This window comes from Eulemur rufifrons, chromosome 16 (genome assembly GCF_041146395.1).
Source record: "Eulemur rufifrons isolate Redbay chromosome 16, OSU_ERuf_1, whole genome shotgun sequence".
NCBI classification, from domain to species: Eukaryota; Metazoa; Chordata; class Mammalia; order Primates; family Lemuridae; genus Eulemur; species Eulemur rufifrons.
Genome location: NC_090998.1, coordinates 73,743,068 through 73,760,752, shown reverse-complemented (window position 1 = coordinate 73,760,752; position 17,685 = coordinate 73,743,068). Strand labels below are relative to the sequence as shown.

Sequence of the window (17,685 nt, the reverse complement as noted above, 5' to 3'; positions counted from 1 at the left end):
TTGAATAGGTAATACATTCACAGGATTCAAAATTCATGAAGTTCCTCTATCCAAAGGCAAAGGCAATCCCTGTTACGAGTATCTTGTGCATTCCTCAAGATATTTCATGCATTTATACATAAAAGCAAGTCCAAATATAAATGTGTGTACCTGGAGATATGTAGGCATATATATACATATGAGTGCAAACAAATACACATGTATTCATCCCTGCATATAGTCCCTTTTGTATACAAACGGGAGGGTATTATACTGATCCGTGTACTTGCTATTTTTTTTCACTTACTATAACTTGGAGAACATTCCATACCAGGGCCTCAGGAACTCTATCATTGTTTTTTTTAATATTGCATATTTTTCATTGTTTACATATAACCAGGTGTTTTCTTTTTTAAATGGAATATTTTAAAATCTCTTCAAGTTTTTAAATTATTACTAGGTCAATTTTGCAGATTTGTATTTTTATAAGAAATAAACCATTTTGTCCTACATTTTCAAGTTGCTGCCAGAGTTGCATTTACTAGTCCTTTATAAATTATTTTAATCTTTCACATCCATGGTTACCACTGCATTCTTGTTACTAATCTTGTTTATTTCTGCTCTTTACTTTGATCAGGCATATAAGGGTTTACATTGGTCTTTTCAAATGGCTGGTGGATTCTTTCTTTAATTTCTTAAGGTTTCATGTAGGGAGAATAAGATCTGAATCTCATTTCATACCCTGATCCCGAACTTACTGTGCTCCAATAATGATGATCTTCTTTGTATACTCCAAGCATGCTAAATTCATTCCTGCCACAAGATCTTCATACTTGCTGGTCTATCTAAGTGAACACTCTTCCCCACAATCTTTCTCATCATTCAAATCTCAGTGTAAATGACAGCTCTTCAGAAGGCTTTTGCCTACCATTTAATCAAAAGCCTTTGGCTTTTTTTCTTTATAGCAATTATTTTATATGAAAATCTCATCTGTTCATTTTTTATTGATCATCTTATCCACTAGAAGGTAAGTCCATGAGACCAAGGATCTTATCTGTCTTGTTCACTGTTATGTCCCCAGTTTCTAGAAAAGTGACAAGCACAGGGAACTCACGCAATCTGCAATCTTTATTAGGCTACCTCCCTCTCACTCCCTACTCCACACTGAACTATAAGCTCCATGAGGCAGGGCTCATGTCTATTATGCTTAGCACTGTATATCTAGTGATTAGCATATTGCCTGGCACTAAGTTTATGCTACATAATTATTCACTGAATAACTAATTACTTGCAGTTTACAAGCAGCACTGTCATAGCTCTATTTCTTTCCACATGTTCTTGCTTCCTTCTACCTGGAATGCAGACTCTTATCATCCTCATGGCCAATTCCTACTTGTTCTTTGAGGCTCAACTCAGATGTCACCTCCCTGAAAACTTTCTCTGACCCCATAAGCCGTACATTGCCCTGCTATGTTGGAAGGCACCCTGGGCATTTATACTGTATTATGATTGCTGGCCTACCATTCATACTCAAAAATCTTTAGAAGTGGGTAGCACATATTTTTACCCTGTCTTCCTAGCACCTAGAAGAATGGTTGACCCATAGTAGGAAGGCATTTAGGCAATGGGGGAACAAAATGGATAAATTCTTAATGAAAAGTAAAATGCTTTGTCTCCATTTCCAAAGAAATAGCCTAATATGGTAAGTATATACATAGAAAAGGCTTTAAGTCGTAAGTCCTACAGTCAAGACACAATCTATTACTAGTTGTGTGACACTGAGCAAGTCACTTACCCTCTATTTTAGTTTTCTTGCAAAGTAGAAACAAGAGAATCTAGCAAGTAAGGTATATATAAGGACATAATGATAGAACATAAAACGTTATATAAAATTTAAGTATTATATTTACCAGTGCCATAGTACCCAACATACTAAAGGTACAAAGTAGTCTTTTTGCCTTTCATTTCACTAAAACAAAGATCTTATATGCCTTTATTTTTTGGCTAATAGAACTAATTTCTTGATTTAGTAAATTTAAGTGACAGTCTTACTGTAATCAGTTCTTGAGGGCTTATTATATACTAGATATCTTTTTATATGCATTATTTCATTTGATTTTAACAAAAACACAATAAGGAAGATTATGTTATTATTCCCATTTTAAAGATGAGTAAAGCAAAGTTCAGAGAGGTTAAGAACCTTGCTTAAGGTCACTAAGCAGTAACTGATAACAGCCAAAATTTGAACTTAGCCAATCTATCTATAGAGCCTGTTTGTTTTTGAAAAGGGAAGGATTTCCTGTTGCCAGTTTATTATCATGTCATGATACGAATTTGCCATGTTCAGAAATTTTTTTAAATGTCAGACTTGGCTGGGCATGGTAGCTCATGCCTGGAATCCCAATACTTTGGGAAGCCAAGGTAGAAGGATCACTTAAGCCCAGGAATTCAAGGTTACAATAAGCTATGATCACGCCACTGCACTCCAGCCTGGGTGACAGAGTAACATCCTATCTCAAAAAGAAAAAAAAAGTCAGACCTAGCAAAGCCAGGCTTTTCTACTTTATTCTTTGGACCACTAAAGAGAGGAAATTCAAGTTTTTCCTTGTTAAAAATGAGCTACACAAGAGCAGAACTTTCTCCCTATCTGTTATTATCATTCTCCCTAGAATGCATTTCCAGTTTTAAAATAAAAGTGATGATAGACACTAGCTTCAAAAAAGGCAATCTCAATTTATAGTTAACATTTACAGGATGCAACTATAATATCTATATTCAGGACTCTGGAAACATTGCTTATTCTCATGTAAAGACAGAAAAGGATATTTTTTCAGCATATATAGGGTAGCTAGCCTTGCTGCTTGAAAGTTGGCTCTTACAGTTCTGTAGACAGCTTTCCGAAGACCGATGAGATGCTGACTGGGATGCTGTCCAGCTTTATTAAATGGGCAAGCAGCACTGACCCTGTCAAGCAAACTTGAAAAGTAAAATGTGATACAACTGTACAGGTGTCCTAAAGTCTTTGTTTCCTAAATTGACAATTCTATTAAACTTAGAAAACAAATTCCTTTCTCATGATTTTCATTAGAAAATGATTATACGTATGTCAACTCAGGTCTCATAATATAGTAATTTCTCTGATACACATATAGCCACCAGAAAAAAGACAAATAAAAAATTAACATCTCAAAGAGTAAAGGCTTCCTCTGATTTGGGGAAACAATGAATTTTAGTTGAGATATAACAGAAATGTAGGAATATTTACGTAAGAATTTGCATCTTTTTTACATAGACACTTTATCTGCTAAAATCTACTAACGTGGAAATACTTTACATTCAGTTTTCAAAATCTGTATCTGTAGGAAGTATGAAGGCCTTAATTATAAACACTTTCACATTCTTACTATACATTTATATATGTTCACTAATCATATATTTGGTCACTTGTACAGAAAAAATACTGTATAGAAATACATTCTGTACATTCATAAAAGTAGGGCAAAATTACTTACCCACCTGCTGCCACTGGCACTTACCTACTCAAAATGAAGTAGGGGACGCGGAAAGATAACAGGACCAGTGGCCAGCAGGGGAATGCAAGTAGAAAGGCAAAGTAAGGGTTACTATGTAGTAGCATAGCTACTCTCAAAACTGTTCAAGAGGAAGCACATTTCATGGCATTTTCCGTAAGATTAATGGGGAGTACCTATTTATAATGATGACATATGATGTACTATGTTTTATAACTGAAAATAACACATGATTAAATATTACATAGTTATCAGATAATAGTTTTTTTTTTTTACCTAACCAGTAACCTTTCCCAATAGTAAAACAAAACATTGGCATTTGTAAATTTCTTGAACTATAACCACAAACCTATAAAACAAGACATCTAACTCAAAACTTTAAAAGTGTTAAACCATACAAAAATATATCCAGGCATTAAAAATCTACAAGAAGGCCAAGTGCAGAGGCGGGAGGATCACTTGAGGCCAGGAGTTCAAGACCAGCCTGGGCAACAGTGAGATCTCTCTCTAGAAAAAATAAAAAAATTAGCCAGGCAAGGTGGCACTTGCCTTTAGTCCTAGCTACTCAGGAGGTTGGAGGAGGACTGCTTGAACCCAGGAGTTGAAGGTTGCAATAAGCTATGATGACATCACTGCACTCTTGCCTGGGCAACAGAGTGAGACCCTGTCTCAAAAAAGAAAAAAAAAAAAAATCTATAAAAAGGCCAGGCACAGTGGCTCACACTTGTAATCCCAACATTTTGGAAGGCCAAGATGGGAGAGACCAGTAGTTCGAGACCAGCCTGGGCAACATAGTGAGACCCCATCTCTTAAAAAAAAATTAGCCAGGCATGTGGCATGCACCTGTATTCCAAGCTACTTGGGTGACTGAGGCAGGAGGATCTCTTGAGTGTAGGAGTTCAAGGTTACAGTGAGCTATAATTGCGCCACTGTACTTCAGCCTAGGTGACACAGCAAGACCCTGTCTCTTAAAAAACCCAAAAAACACAAAACAAATAAACAAAAAAACCCTATAAAAAGCAGAGGATAATGACAAGCTTATTTTAAAACAAGGGAATTAATGCAAAAAAAAGGGTTAAATTATTTACTAAAAGAGGGCAAATTGAGGCAGAAACAAACAGCATTCATGATTTCAATATATGACGTTACTGCTTGTATTCCATTTTAGTGAATCAGCTTTAAAAACTGAAAATATTTCTAAAAAATTATGATTCAAGATTATTCATCATAATTTTTTTCAACCCATTATCCAGTTAGATAAAGACAAATGAAGCAGTTTCTTCTAATATTTCTTCTGCCTGTCTGCCATCTGAATGGGTAGAAAGTATAATTTGCAGGTGAATCATGTCTAACCCGCCAACTTTACCTCTTCATGCCCATCCCATACGTATGTGTATATGTTAGAAAACCACAAAAGGCACAGAATCCTATACACTTGCCTAAACTTCACTAACACATAGCCACTTTGCTTAACCAGTCGGTCCTCTCAATAAAATGAAAAGGAGCTATTACTTAATTTGTGATTTTTTTAACTTTTAAAATTTGATACTCAAACCACTTAAAATGTGCTATCCTCTATCAACAAGAAGTAGACTTCAGCCTTCAGCTAATGGAAGGACAAATATGTCAACAGATACTAAGGATTATTATACTTTGAATTGAGCAGAAAGAGAAGTTATAAAATCCCTCTTAATGTCCTGGGATTGTTGTATAGAACATAACAGAGTGAAGAACAAAATGATTCCTGGAACTTATTTTAATTCTCTGTTCCATAATTTTCCAGAAACAGCGTTTATGTCAACACTGTGTAAGTAGTGTTCTAGAGCTGAGCAAAGCAAAGGATGAGATGACTACCAGAGGTTCTTCACTCCCCCTTTTCATGATTTTCCAGATACAACTAATTAATAGCAATGATTACCCTTTACCATGTACTTACTTTCTCTCACCTATAGATTGCAAAGGTTATATAAATTATTAAATATACCAGAGTACAACTGTCATCTGTTAGTGCTTAGCAGACAGCCTAGTATATTGGAAATAGACTTTAGAGTCAGATGGAATGGATTTGAATAGAAGTGCTCTACCACTTACAATTGTATGCCTTTAAGTGTATGAAAAAGTGACTAGCATAGCATATGGAACATAGTTGGTACTCAATAAATGTAACTTTCCCTTTAAGAATTGATTAAGTAGCCAGTATATCCTGTAGCTTAATATACTTACAGCTAGACTGGTGACTATTTAATTTCCCAAGGCAATGTGAAACATCACAATTTGCATGACATTCTGAGAGTATCAGTGCCATAACATCTGCTAATATTTACCTAAAGAGTATTATTAACACATGTCAAGATTTTTAAAAATAAATTTATATCAAATACATCTATCATTTAAACTGGGGAAAGAGGGCATTCAATAGGGAGTAAAGGGAGCAAGCATTTACTAGGTAACAATTGCATGCTAGGTTCAGGGTTAGGCACCCTCTATACGTTTTCTCATATAATCACACGGTAATATACAGAAATAATCATGATTCTTAAAGTACTTTGGTTTCTCAAAGTAGATAAGCAAAATTATACTATATATTAAATCTAGCACATAATATATTTAATCTTTCACTTAGCAGTTAATATACTTTATTAAATGCTAAAAAGAAATCCACTTTTTTGCTATAAATGCAATAAAGAAACGAAAGTGGTAATAAATACTCTCCTTTAACTATGTAGTAGTCAAGACTCATTTAAAAATTAAAATAAAAAAAATGAACTCACAGTGTAAATCCTCTGGAAATTACTTCAGTTTCTTGAATGAGACGTAAAGCTTTCCTCACAAGGTTAGTAAAAGCTCGGCTATTTGCTGCCATATCTTCCAAACGAACATTATATTTTTTTAGGGTCACTTGTAGTTTGGCTGTCCTCCAAAACCGCAAAGCTCTTACGACCAGATAAACAAATATAATCACTCCCCATACCAGCCAGGAAGATACAATCCACCAAGTGGGAAACATAATGAGCAAACTAATGAAGGCAAATAGCATTGAGACATCCCTAGGAACAGAGAAACCAAGAAAATGATATCCATCAGATTAGATAAAGAAAGATGAGTTACTTTAATCAGTAAAAACAATTATGAATTTAGGTTTAATGAAATAGATAAAATGCTAGCTTCTTTGCAAAGCATAACTTTAAAAAATATGACATTTAAGAAGGCAATGTGAAATAGTTTAAAAATATATATCAACTAGACAATGCTGCTTGGTATTAAAATTTAAGCTGATAAGTTTAGGTAAAGGACATTAGAAATAGGTGTCTTCAAACCAGCTAAAGGTGATTTCACAAAAGAAATTCAAAGAACTTCTCTGTAGGTGGTGACTGATGCTTAGCAGCACCAACAAAAGGCCTCTACACTTTCTAAATACATACAGTCTGCAACTAGAAATATCATCTGTTGCCTACAGGATAAAATCAAAGTTCATTAACTCAGTCTATAAGACCTCTCAAAAGCTGGCCCAGCCAGGCACGGTGGCTCATGCCTATAATCTCAGCACTTTGGAAAGCTAAGGTAGGAGGATTGCTTGAGGCCAGGAGTTCAAGACCAGCCTGGGCAACATAAAATCTCTATAAAATTTTTTTTTCTTTTTAAATTAGCCAAGCATGGTGGTGAGTGCCTATAGTCCCAGCTACTTGGGAGGCTGAGGCAGGAGGATCACTTAAGCCCATGAGTTCGAGGCTGCAGTGGGCTATGATCGTGCCACGGCATTTCAGCCTGGGTGACAGAGCAAGACCATGTCACTTAAAGAAAAAAAAAAAAGCTGGACCAAACCATGTCTTGAGTCAATTGTGAATCCCAGCCTCCATGCACTGTAAACCAGGACATCTCTCCCTCTCTTTCCCTTTTTGTCTAGTGTTAATCCCATATTTAGTGCCAAAATCCTACTCCTTCAAACTCTCCTCTGATACCAACTCTTCTGTGAAGATTTTATCAAAAGTTTAAAATGGCTGCCTCTAATTCTAGTCAATCTCTCCTTTGTGACCCCAAAGCAATTGTTACCTTTCTCTTTAATGACACATATATAATAAAAATGATGATAATAAATACAAAAAAATGTTATCTTGTAAAACAACTGTTTTTTCTGAATATAAAAGATATGGAATCATTAACCTAATATGCAAAAATTATAGATTTTAAAATCCACTATATAGATTTAAAAGTAAAAATATCATTTCAGAAATATTGTGAATTCCTTTTTCCTAAAATCAGACTTCGTTTTTCTAATTAGAAATAATATATACTTGATGAGCAATTGTTTTGAATAAAGTCCTCTAATTTTAAATAATCAGCACTAATTTGGAATATACATACTTACCATGGACCATGATATGGACAAGATTTATACTTTTATACAGCTTTAATCGAAGTAAAAATATGCACAAATTTTTTTTATTCAGGTCAATTACAAATCTAATAGACTAAAATATAACTCTTAAGCCATGAAGGCTTTGGGGAAAATGTGTATATATAAGCAAGAGGGGAGTATAGGCGGGATGTATCTGAAGATAGCTGAAAAACATCAACAATATTTGAAGAGAGTTACAATCCATCCTACTGCAAAGAAAGTCACATGTAAGAATGTTTCTTAATAAATATTTGCCCTAATTTCCCTTAGAATCCTTAACTTTTTAGATGATACTGGTAATATCATGAAGTAAAATCTCATCATATACTTTTATGTTTTAACAGCAAACTCTAAAAGCATATACAGGTGTCATAGTTGCTTGATCACATTTGTGGCTAAAGGAAACTTAAAAGCAAAGTAGTATGTTCTTAAAACCTGTGGTTCCTTCTAGCAGCTCCTTAAATTGTTATGTTTTTGAAGGATAAGATGCTTTACTTCCTTGTGATGATATCTGAGTGACTACAGATTTGGAAAATACCATACTTTGCTACCTGTTACAATATGAAGCATTTGTTGGTGTGATAGGAAAGACTTAAATCCAGAACCTTGAGGCCAATGAATATAACTGCTGGTATAACTTGAACAAGTTTGAGCAGTGATTTAGCACACTGCTTCATTCCTCCTTCATCTATCAAATTGAATAAACTCTAATAGGAAGAAGCTATCAATAATTCTTTGTACATAATCCTTTTTTACTATTCATTCATTCATTTGTTTTTTTTTTTTTTTTGGTCAGATTATTACCTAGGACTTCTGCATTAGAACCAAATACTTAAGTGGTTGAAGTTTTAGGATAGTCTGAATCATCAAATTATGCTCCTTATGATCTCTTCTCAGCCAACACAGCAAGAATCAGCTATCTACACCTATGTCCCATCCTACTCTTGGAGTTTCTATAATATGGTTACGATAAAATCTATTAATAATAAAGAACTGGCTAGGTTTACATGTACATAGGTATACGGGTAAAAGAGATTCTTTTTGGCACATGTTATACCTATTTATTGGGTTGGCAAGCACAGAACTAATTTTACTGAGTTGAGAGTACATAATAATCCAGTTGGATTTTTTTCCCACCTTGATTTTAAATAGCATTTACTTTAGAAAGGCACCTTTTTTTTTTCTTTTACTTCTGGCATATTGTTACCTCAGTTGTACTGCTAAATGTTTATGCTTTTACAATGGACAGCATGATGATGGATTTCCTTTGCTAATATTCTATATGTAAGCAGCCAAAGGATAGATGTTTCCTGGACAGTACCAAATATTAGGGGTTGCCAGGGAGCAAAGTGTTGGAAGGTGTCCATTTTCCTGTTGTTGAGGTTGCCCTGCAGACAGGATACTGGGATCAAGTAGCTCAATCAGCTCCACATCCTCTTGTAATAAGACTTCCTGTTGCAGGATGGTATGTAGTGAGTCAAGTCGAAATCCAATATCCTTGCCATTAAAATACCAGAAGAGAGGTATTAATACGTACATAATATTGCACTAAATGCTAAGCTCCTAATGTACTAATAAAATCTAGTGGTATTTATTAATATTTTCAGAACAGACTCCAAGAAGAAGAAATAACAGTCCAATCTATCTTCAGTATGATGGATAGGTTTTTATTTTCACTGTAAATGTGAAACAATAAAGATTCAAGTAGACATTGAGACATCAGATGTAAAATATAAATTTTTAATAATGAGATGTAAAGTAATTATAGATTAATAAACCTGTCCAGTTAGGCTTAATTAATTAAAGTGCTGGGATATAACATGGAAAATATAATCCTATAACATAAAAGATGCTGCCCCTGAAACTCTAACAATATTGCCAATATTTAAGAATTATATTAGCAGGATCAAGGCCTTCTAAAAATAAACATTCAGATATTTAAAAATACATGTTTAAGGAATGTAATGCAAAATCACACTACCATTTGCATAGCAATTTATAGTTTACAAAATGCCTTCACATATACCAGCTCATTTATTCCTCCTTCTCTTCCTTTTATTCATCTATTAAGGAATATCTTCTATAAGCCAGGTACCATGCTTGACACCGAAGACACAAAAAATGAAGAAGACATACAAGTCTACACTCTTTTAAAGAGTTCATGATTTAATGGAGAGAATTGATGCAGAAAATAAGAGATACAATAGGCTGAAGTTTTGGGGAAAGCTTTAAGGAAAAGCTAGGACTACTTATTGAAAAGATTCCAATGGATTGGGGAAAAAATGGAAAGAATTCCATCACAGCATAATAGCACAAACATAGACATACAGAATAAGCATGGAATGAAGGAAAAGGAAGACTGAGTTTGCTGATGAAAATACTGGTGGAAAGGTAGGTTAGGGCCAAATTATGCAGACTGGTTAATGCTGAAGTGATATATTTGTAGTTCATTTGATAGATAATAGAGTTCTGTTTATGATCTAAATAGGGAATATGATCTAAGGCATGAGAAAGTATCTTAGGAAGATTTTTTCCCAGATGGAATGAAAAGGGTATGAGAAGGCACAGCTAAAAAATTAAGAGATTTCTATTTTTTTTTACAGGGACAGAGAAGGGAACTTACTCATGTGTCAATATATTTCAATGATCTTACACACTTTTTAATATTACAGTGCATTTCATAAAGCTGATATGAGGATCAAATGAGATAACGTGTGAAAGCACTTTATGGGCTAAAAAGTACTTAAAAAGTGCTATTACCACTATCATCATAGTTGCTATAAAGGAATTTTTATTAATGTTTAAGAAAAGTACTATAAAAATGAATAATAATAAAATGTTCAGATATCATGGAGCAATTGCCAATATTTTTGTAAAAGGAAAGAGGGCCTGCTTCAATATCTGTATAGCTCACAAAAATTTTAAATATGTCACAATCAAGGGGAAAAAGTCAAGTAATCTCATGCCAAAAGCCAACTGGGCAATTCCTTGTTCCCTTAATAGTAAACTGTTTCTTAGGTACATATTCCTACAATTTTCTACAATACAGGCACGAAGGGGATGCATACAGAAGCAGACACTATATTATAGTGAAACATAACATGAAACATGTGGCCAATGACAAAGAGCCAAGAGTGAAAAGACCAGGCCTGGCTGGGCGCAGTGGCTCACACCTGTAATCCTAGCACTCTGGGAGGCCAAGGCGGGAGGATTGCTTGAGGCCAGGAGTTCAAGACCAGCCTGAGCAAGAGTGAGATCCCCGTCTTTACAAAAACTAGAAAAAATTAACTGGGCATAGGAGCAGGCAGCACCTGTAGTCCCAGTTCCTGGGGAGACTGAAGAAGAAGAATTGCTTGAGCCTAGGAGTTTGAAATTACAGTGAGCTGTGATGATTACACTATTCTCTAGCTAGGGCAACAGAGTGAGACTGTCTCCAAAAAAAAAAGAAAGACCAGGCCTACACAGACTATGATTAAACCACAGAAAAATGTATGATGGGTCCATATACCTTACCACAGTCCTAGTATCACTGAAGAATGAGATGGCTCCACCTGGATAGAGATGACATTCTATGTAGATGACAAGACACTTCACTGACCTTTTCAATACACCTTCTACAAAGATACAACCCTGAACAGAGAACTTGACAATTTGGATTGCTAAAAAAGTCATTTTAGTCAGTCAAAAAATAATAATACTCAAGCTAGAGAGGCAGTATGTTATAGTGGAAAGAGCATGAGCTCTGAAACCAGGAGATCTGGGTTCAAATTCTGGCTCTATCTCCTTCTGCCTGAACAGTTTTGAATAATTCACTTATTAAGTTATTAAAACAAACTGAACTGTCTGCACCTCGGCTTTCTCACTGGTGAAATATGCTAAACCTTATAGTGTTCAAATTACCAAATCAAAAATGTGAAAGCACTTTGTAAACCATCTTTTTACAAATGTTAATTTACAAGAATGATAATTCTTAAGGTCACAGGCCAACAGAGGATCTTAAAACCTGCCCACTTATGGCCGGGCGTGGTGGCTCACGCCTGTAATCCTAGCACTCTGGGAGGCCGAGGTGGGCGGATCGTTTGAGCTCACGAGTTCAAGACCAGCCTGAGCAAGAGCGAGACCCCATCTCTACTAAAAATAGAAAGATATTATATGGACAGCTAAAAATATATATATAGAAAAAATTAGCCGGGCATGGTGGTGCATGCCTGTAGTCCCAGCTACTCGGGAGGCTGAGACAGGAGGATCGCTTGAGCTCAGGAGTTTGAGGTTGCTGTGAGCTAGGCTGACGCCACGGCACTCACTCTAGCCTGGGCAACAGAGTGAGACTCTGTCTCAAAAAAAAAACCTGCCCACTTATAACTTGATTACTCCTTTTGAGAGCCATGAGAATCTTATAACTTGAATTTGCTAGCTGAACTCCCTGGATTTTGTATTGTTAGGATGTCAGAATGTTGGAGTATGCCGGCTTTGGAGTTATATTACAGCAGAAAGTAGAAAAAAAAGAAAGCCTCACAGGAATCACAAAGACTCTCAATGTTGACTATTTCAAATCTTTGGGAAATTCTGTGATTTATCAGTCTCATGAGATTGAACTGTTCCCACTAATGAATATATTCCCTTCCCTACTGAGAGGAATACCTGTCAATAGAGGAAGATAGTAGTAGTAAATTAGTAATCTTAACCAATAAGGTTTTAATAACTACCAGAATATTCCATTCTAAGTGGCTAATAATCTCTTATAAAAGCTATGAACAATACCAATAAGCCCAAATTAAAAGGTTCCCAGTTACTAAAAAATTTCTTTTTTTTCTTTTTTTTTTTTTTTTTTGAGACAGAGTCTCACTCTGTTGCCCAGGCTAGAGTGAGTGCCGTGGCGTCAGCCTAGCTCACAGCAACCTCAAACTCCTGAGCTCAAGCGATCCTCCTGTCTCAGCCTCCCGAGTAGCTGGGACTACAGACATGAGCCACCATGCCCGGCTAATTTTTTCTATATATATTTTTAGCTGTCCATATAATTTCTTTCTATTTTTAGTAGAGATGGGGTCTCGCTCTTGCTCAGGCTGGTCTCCAACTCCTGAGCTCAAACGATCCGCCCACCTCGGCCTCCCAGAGTGCTAGGATTACAGGCGTGAGCCACCGCGCCCGGCCTAAAAAATTTCTAATAAAAATCAATCTGCTCAAATTGGGAACAAAACAAATTCTGTTTCAACAATTCTCTCATTAATAAATTGGAGAACTGAAAAGTGACAAAAAGAAGTAAACACTTACCAACTTGTGAAGTAAGTCATCTTTCTTACTGCATTGAGAAAAAAAAATCCAACTTTTGATGATTTCAGCCACTTTTAACAGGATGCCTTGCTGAAGGAGATGAATGACAGTGTATAGGATTATTAAGCATACACAAACAGCAGAAAAACTTAACTTACCTCCAATCAATCAGAATTGTTATCAGAAAAAGGGAGAAAAAATTGTTATACTCTTTGTCAATATGTCTCAGCCTCCTTAACTGCACATCAGAATCACCTGGAGATTTTAGTTAGAAACATATTCCTGGGCCCCCAAACTAAAGATTCTGATCGAACAGATTTGTAATGAGGCCTAGAAATCTGATTTTTTAAAAAAGTATACTTAAGGGGTACAAGTGGTTTTTTGTTACATGGATAAATTGCATAGAAGTCTAGGCTTCTAGTATACCTATCACTGGAAATCTGATTTTTAAAAATTAGAGGAGCCAGTAGTCCTACTGATTCAGCCCATTTATCTTTGGAATACTATATGCTACCTAGGTCAAGATGACTATGGTATTTATTTGAGAATGAAAACACAGGGTACTCCAAGTTCTCAAATATTAAGAGATTATAGCCAAAGGAATAATTACAGCCAAGGAGCATGATTGGGAAAATATTTAATAATTCAGTTTAATTACAATAAAGGCCTAAAACTAGGTAACGAATGTAAAAATGATAATGAAGAAGAGTTAAATTTTAGAGACATAGAAGTTGCTTTGATATATCACTTAGTGACCAAAGCAAAGCAGGAGTGATGGGAAATGGTAAGATAACTGAGTGGGTGGTGGTTTGGGCATAGAAGGAACATATTTTTTGTTTGTTTATTTTGGGGGTGGCTGAGGAAAGAAGTCCTATATTAAACATGTCAAATCTGAGCTTCCTGGGACACGTGAAAGTAGAAATGGCTAATAAGCATTTGGAACTCAACAAAGCCTGGAGAATGGGTGTTAAGTGGCCAATGAAGGCAAAAAAGTAGATAACATTGATCAGGGAAGGCACCAAGTTGAGAAGAGGGCCCGATGCTAAAACCTTACGGAAAAAACTTTAAGAATAATCACAGGAAAAGACCAGAAAAAGAGAATGAATACTCATGGTAGGAATACTAGGACAGACTACTCAATAAATACTTAACAAAAATCACATACAAAAGTAAAAGTTAGGAAAGAGAGGGCAATTAACACTACGAACTGTTTCATCAAGAATTCATATTACAGCCGGGTGTGGTGGCTCACGCCTGTCATCCTAGCATTCTGGGAGGCTGAGGCAGGATGATCACTTGAGGTCAGGAGTTCGAGATCAGCCTCAGCAAGAGCAAGACTCCGTCTCTAGTAAAGATAGAAAGAAATTAGCCAGGCAGCTAAAAATAGAAAAAATTAGCCAGGCATGGTGGTGCATGCCTGTAGTCCCATCTACTCTGGAGGCTGAGTCAGGGGGGCTGCTTGAGCCCAGGAGTTTGAGGTTGCTGTGAACTAGGCTGATGTCACAGCACTCTGGCCTGGGCAACAGAGCGAGACTCTGTCTCAAAAAAAAAAAAAAAAAGAAAGAAAGAAAGAAAAAAAAAGAATTTATATTATTAAAATATTGCTTTTCAAAGAAAATAATTAATACTTTACTCCTTAAACAGAATTGTGGGAGCAATTCTAAAATTATATTCCCTGAGAATGAACTAAATAATTCAACCATCTTTCTAAAATTTAGCCGTCCCCAGATTTAGAAAAAAAATCTATTTTAGAAAAATATAGCTCATACAGTTAAAAAGTTGTCTTAGAAATATGCAATATGAAGATAAAACAAACTTTCTAGACATATGGTAATTTTTAAAAATATCCTCTGGCTGTGCTTTTGTGCTATTGAGGAACAATACCTCAATTTCTGAGCAGATGCAATTTTAAATTCTCATTTGATTTATTTATACACATTTCTATAAATAAAGATACTTGTCATAAAAGACAAGAATTAAATACTTTAAAAACCAACGTTTGTACCAAAACAAAAAAAAAAAATAAAAAATTAGAAGTGAATGCCCATCTCCTGCCCCAAGACCATCACTTAGCTATTCTTTGTCGTGTGTTGCCAAGTAATCTCAAATCCAAGTTTTAATCTATAATAGCCTATTAGATAGCCTATTAGATATCCCTAGATTTTTCTTTCAAAGCCTTTCCCAGGAACATACTTGAAAGGGTCAAGGGAAGAAATGGTAAGTATGGAGGACCAAAACTGGTTCTGATCCATGTGAGGTCTAATTCTCCTAACTCTCACCTTTTGGGTGTTAGTCAAAAAATTCTCCAAGCTGGTTTGACAGCTCACGTCTGTAACCCTAGCACTCTGGAAGGGTAAGGCGGGAGGATCACTTGAACTCAGGAGTTCGAGACCAGCCTGAGCAAGAGTGAGACCCCGTCTCTACTAAAAATAGAAAAAATTAGCCAGGCTTGTTGGTGCCTGCCTGTAGTCCCAGCTACTTGGGATTGCTTGAGACCAGGAGTTTGAGGTTGCTGTGAGCTAGGCTGATGCCACAGCACTCTAGCCCAGGCAACAGAGTGAGACTTTATCTCCAAAAAAATAAATAAATAAATAAATAAAAAATAAAAGAAAAAGAAATAAATTAAAAAAAACAAAACAAAACAAAAAATTCTCTGATGTTTACTTGGCTGTTGCAAATGGGCCACCTTGGTTACTCACATTTTAGGTGTTTTTGTGAGACTAGGAGAAAGGATCCTTCTGCCAATCCATGCTTTCACTCCCTATCACAATGGAGTAAATCACTAGTTGAAAGCTTTAAATGCCTCCTCCCAATAGTAATTGAGTCTCATAATAAAACACTGATTAAACTGGAATGCTCAAAGAATGAGGAAATCTGTTTTTTTTTTCCCCTATTAATTAGAATTCCTTTGGTTAAAACTGAAATGTACTGGAAAATTTTCTTATTTTAGAAAATACGGATAACAGAACATAAATGAATTTATTAAATGTACTTTATAGAACAAAATGGATATTCTAATATCACAGCCTCACAATGCTGGACATCAATTATGAGATATTTACTATATAAAAATATATAATTCTATAGATATAAAAGGCATTAAAAACTGAGGTAAAATACCCACACTCCATTATATACATACGCTTGAAACTATGTTTAAGAAATATTAGTTTGCTTTCTTATAATTTGTGCTTTCTTTTAAAAAAAGATTTAAAGAAAAAAAATTCCAGTTAATAGAGAATTCCTATTAGTTGGGTTCTCATTAACATTTTATTATACTTTCCTGATTCTCTCTGGATGTCAATATTTAAGCAAATAATATATTTTAATTCTCAACCATATTAATTTCCTTACCAGATATAAACTACCCACAAAATATTCCCAAGCAGCAAGGCTTCATATCATCTAAATAGTTGATAAAGTAAGATAAAGTCTTACCAGTGTGAGGAAGGTCAGGAAGGTGCTTATGAGGTGGTTTTTGTTTTAAGGGTAAGGGGAAAAGCAGTTTGAATAGTTAGTAAGGTAAAGAACAAAAGATTAAGCTGTAAAAAATGAGCATGCTTTCTTACTTTTGGTAGGACTCTTGCAGGAGGCTTTTGTTGTCCCTCTGCCATGCATTTTTCTGTTTTTGGTGACAAAGAAGAACATATTTCAAAGTCTGTGTGTCCCAGATCCTGCAAGTACTGATAAAGTGGAGAATTCTGAAAGAGACATATAAAATAAAGCAAATTTCAAGATTGTTGTTATTTCAAAAGTTTTAGAGGCCAAATTCAATATTAAACTTCACTATCAAGACTAGTATATCTAATTTATTTAAGGCTTCTTCTATAAGAACTGAATTATCTGTTACAATGCCATTTAATGGCCAAAAACCATATGAAAATATGTTCAACATCACTAATCATCAGGGAAATGCAAATTAAAATTACAATGAGATACTACCTTACCCCTGTAAGAAGGGCAATTATTAAAAAGTCAAAAAACAATAGATGTTGACGCAGATGCAGTGAAAAAAGAAAACACACACTGTTGGTGGGAATGTAAACTACTACAACCTCTATGGAAAACAGTCTGGAAATTCTGTAAAGAAATAAAAGCAGGCCGGGCGTGGTGGCTCACACCTGTAATCCTAGCACTCTGGGAGGCCGAGGTGGGCGGATCGTTTGAGCTCAGGAGTTCGAGACCAGCCTGAGCAAGAGTGAGACCCCACCTCTACTAAAAAAAAATAGAAAGAAATTATATGGACAGCTAAAAATATATATAGAAAAAATTAGCCGGGCATGGTGGCACATGCCTGTAGTCCCAGCTACTCGGGAGGCTGAGACAGGAGGATCGCTTGAACTCAGGAGTTTGAGGTTGCTGTGAGCTAGGCTGACGCCACGGCACTCACTCTAGCCTGGGCAACAGAGTGAGACTCTGTCTCAAAAAAAAAAAAAAAAAAAAAAAAAAAAAAAAAAAAAAAGAAATAAAAGTAGACCTACCATTTGATCCAGCAATCCCTCTACTGGG

The 17,685-nt window shown here is 35.5% G+C and overlaps 1 protein-coding gene across 3 annotated transcripts in view; it reads right to left on the bottom strand.

Moving 5' to 3' along the window:
• The window catches only part of VEZT (vezatin, adherens junctions transmembrane protein), a 56,505-nt gene that overhangs the window by 15,561 nt on the left and 23,259 nt on the right, over nt 1–17,685 (bottom strand). The window contains exons 2-6 of one of the 3 annotated variants that reach the window (XM_069489300.1): nt 16,746–16,877; nt 13,177–13,266; nt 9,227–9,402; nt 6,281–6,556; nt 2,806–2,943 (exon numbers count right to left, since the gene is read on the bottom strand). In XM_069489300.1, the coding sequence (XP_069345401.1) occupies nt 2,806–2,943; nt 6,281–6,556; nt 9,227–9,402; nt 13,177–13,266; nt 16,746–16,877 (812 nt within the window). Of the gene's footprint in view, nt 1–2,805; nt 2,956–6,280; nt 6,557–9,226; nt 9,403–13,176; nt 13,267–16,745; nt 16,878–17,685 lie in introns of those variants that run through there. The other 2 variants (XM_069489301.1, XM_069489302.1) reach the window with 2 other exon arrangements.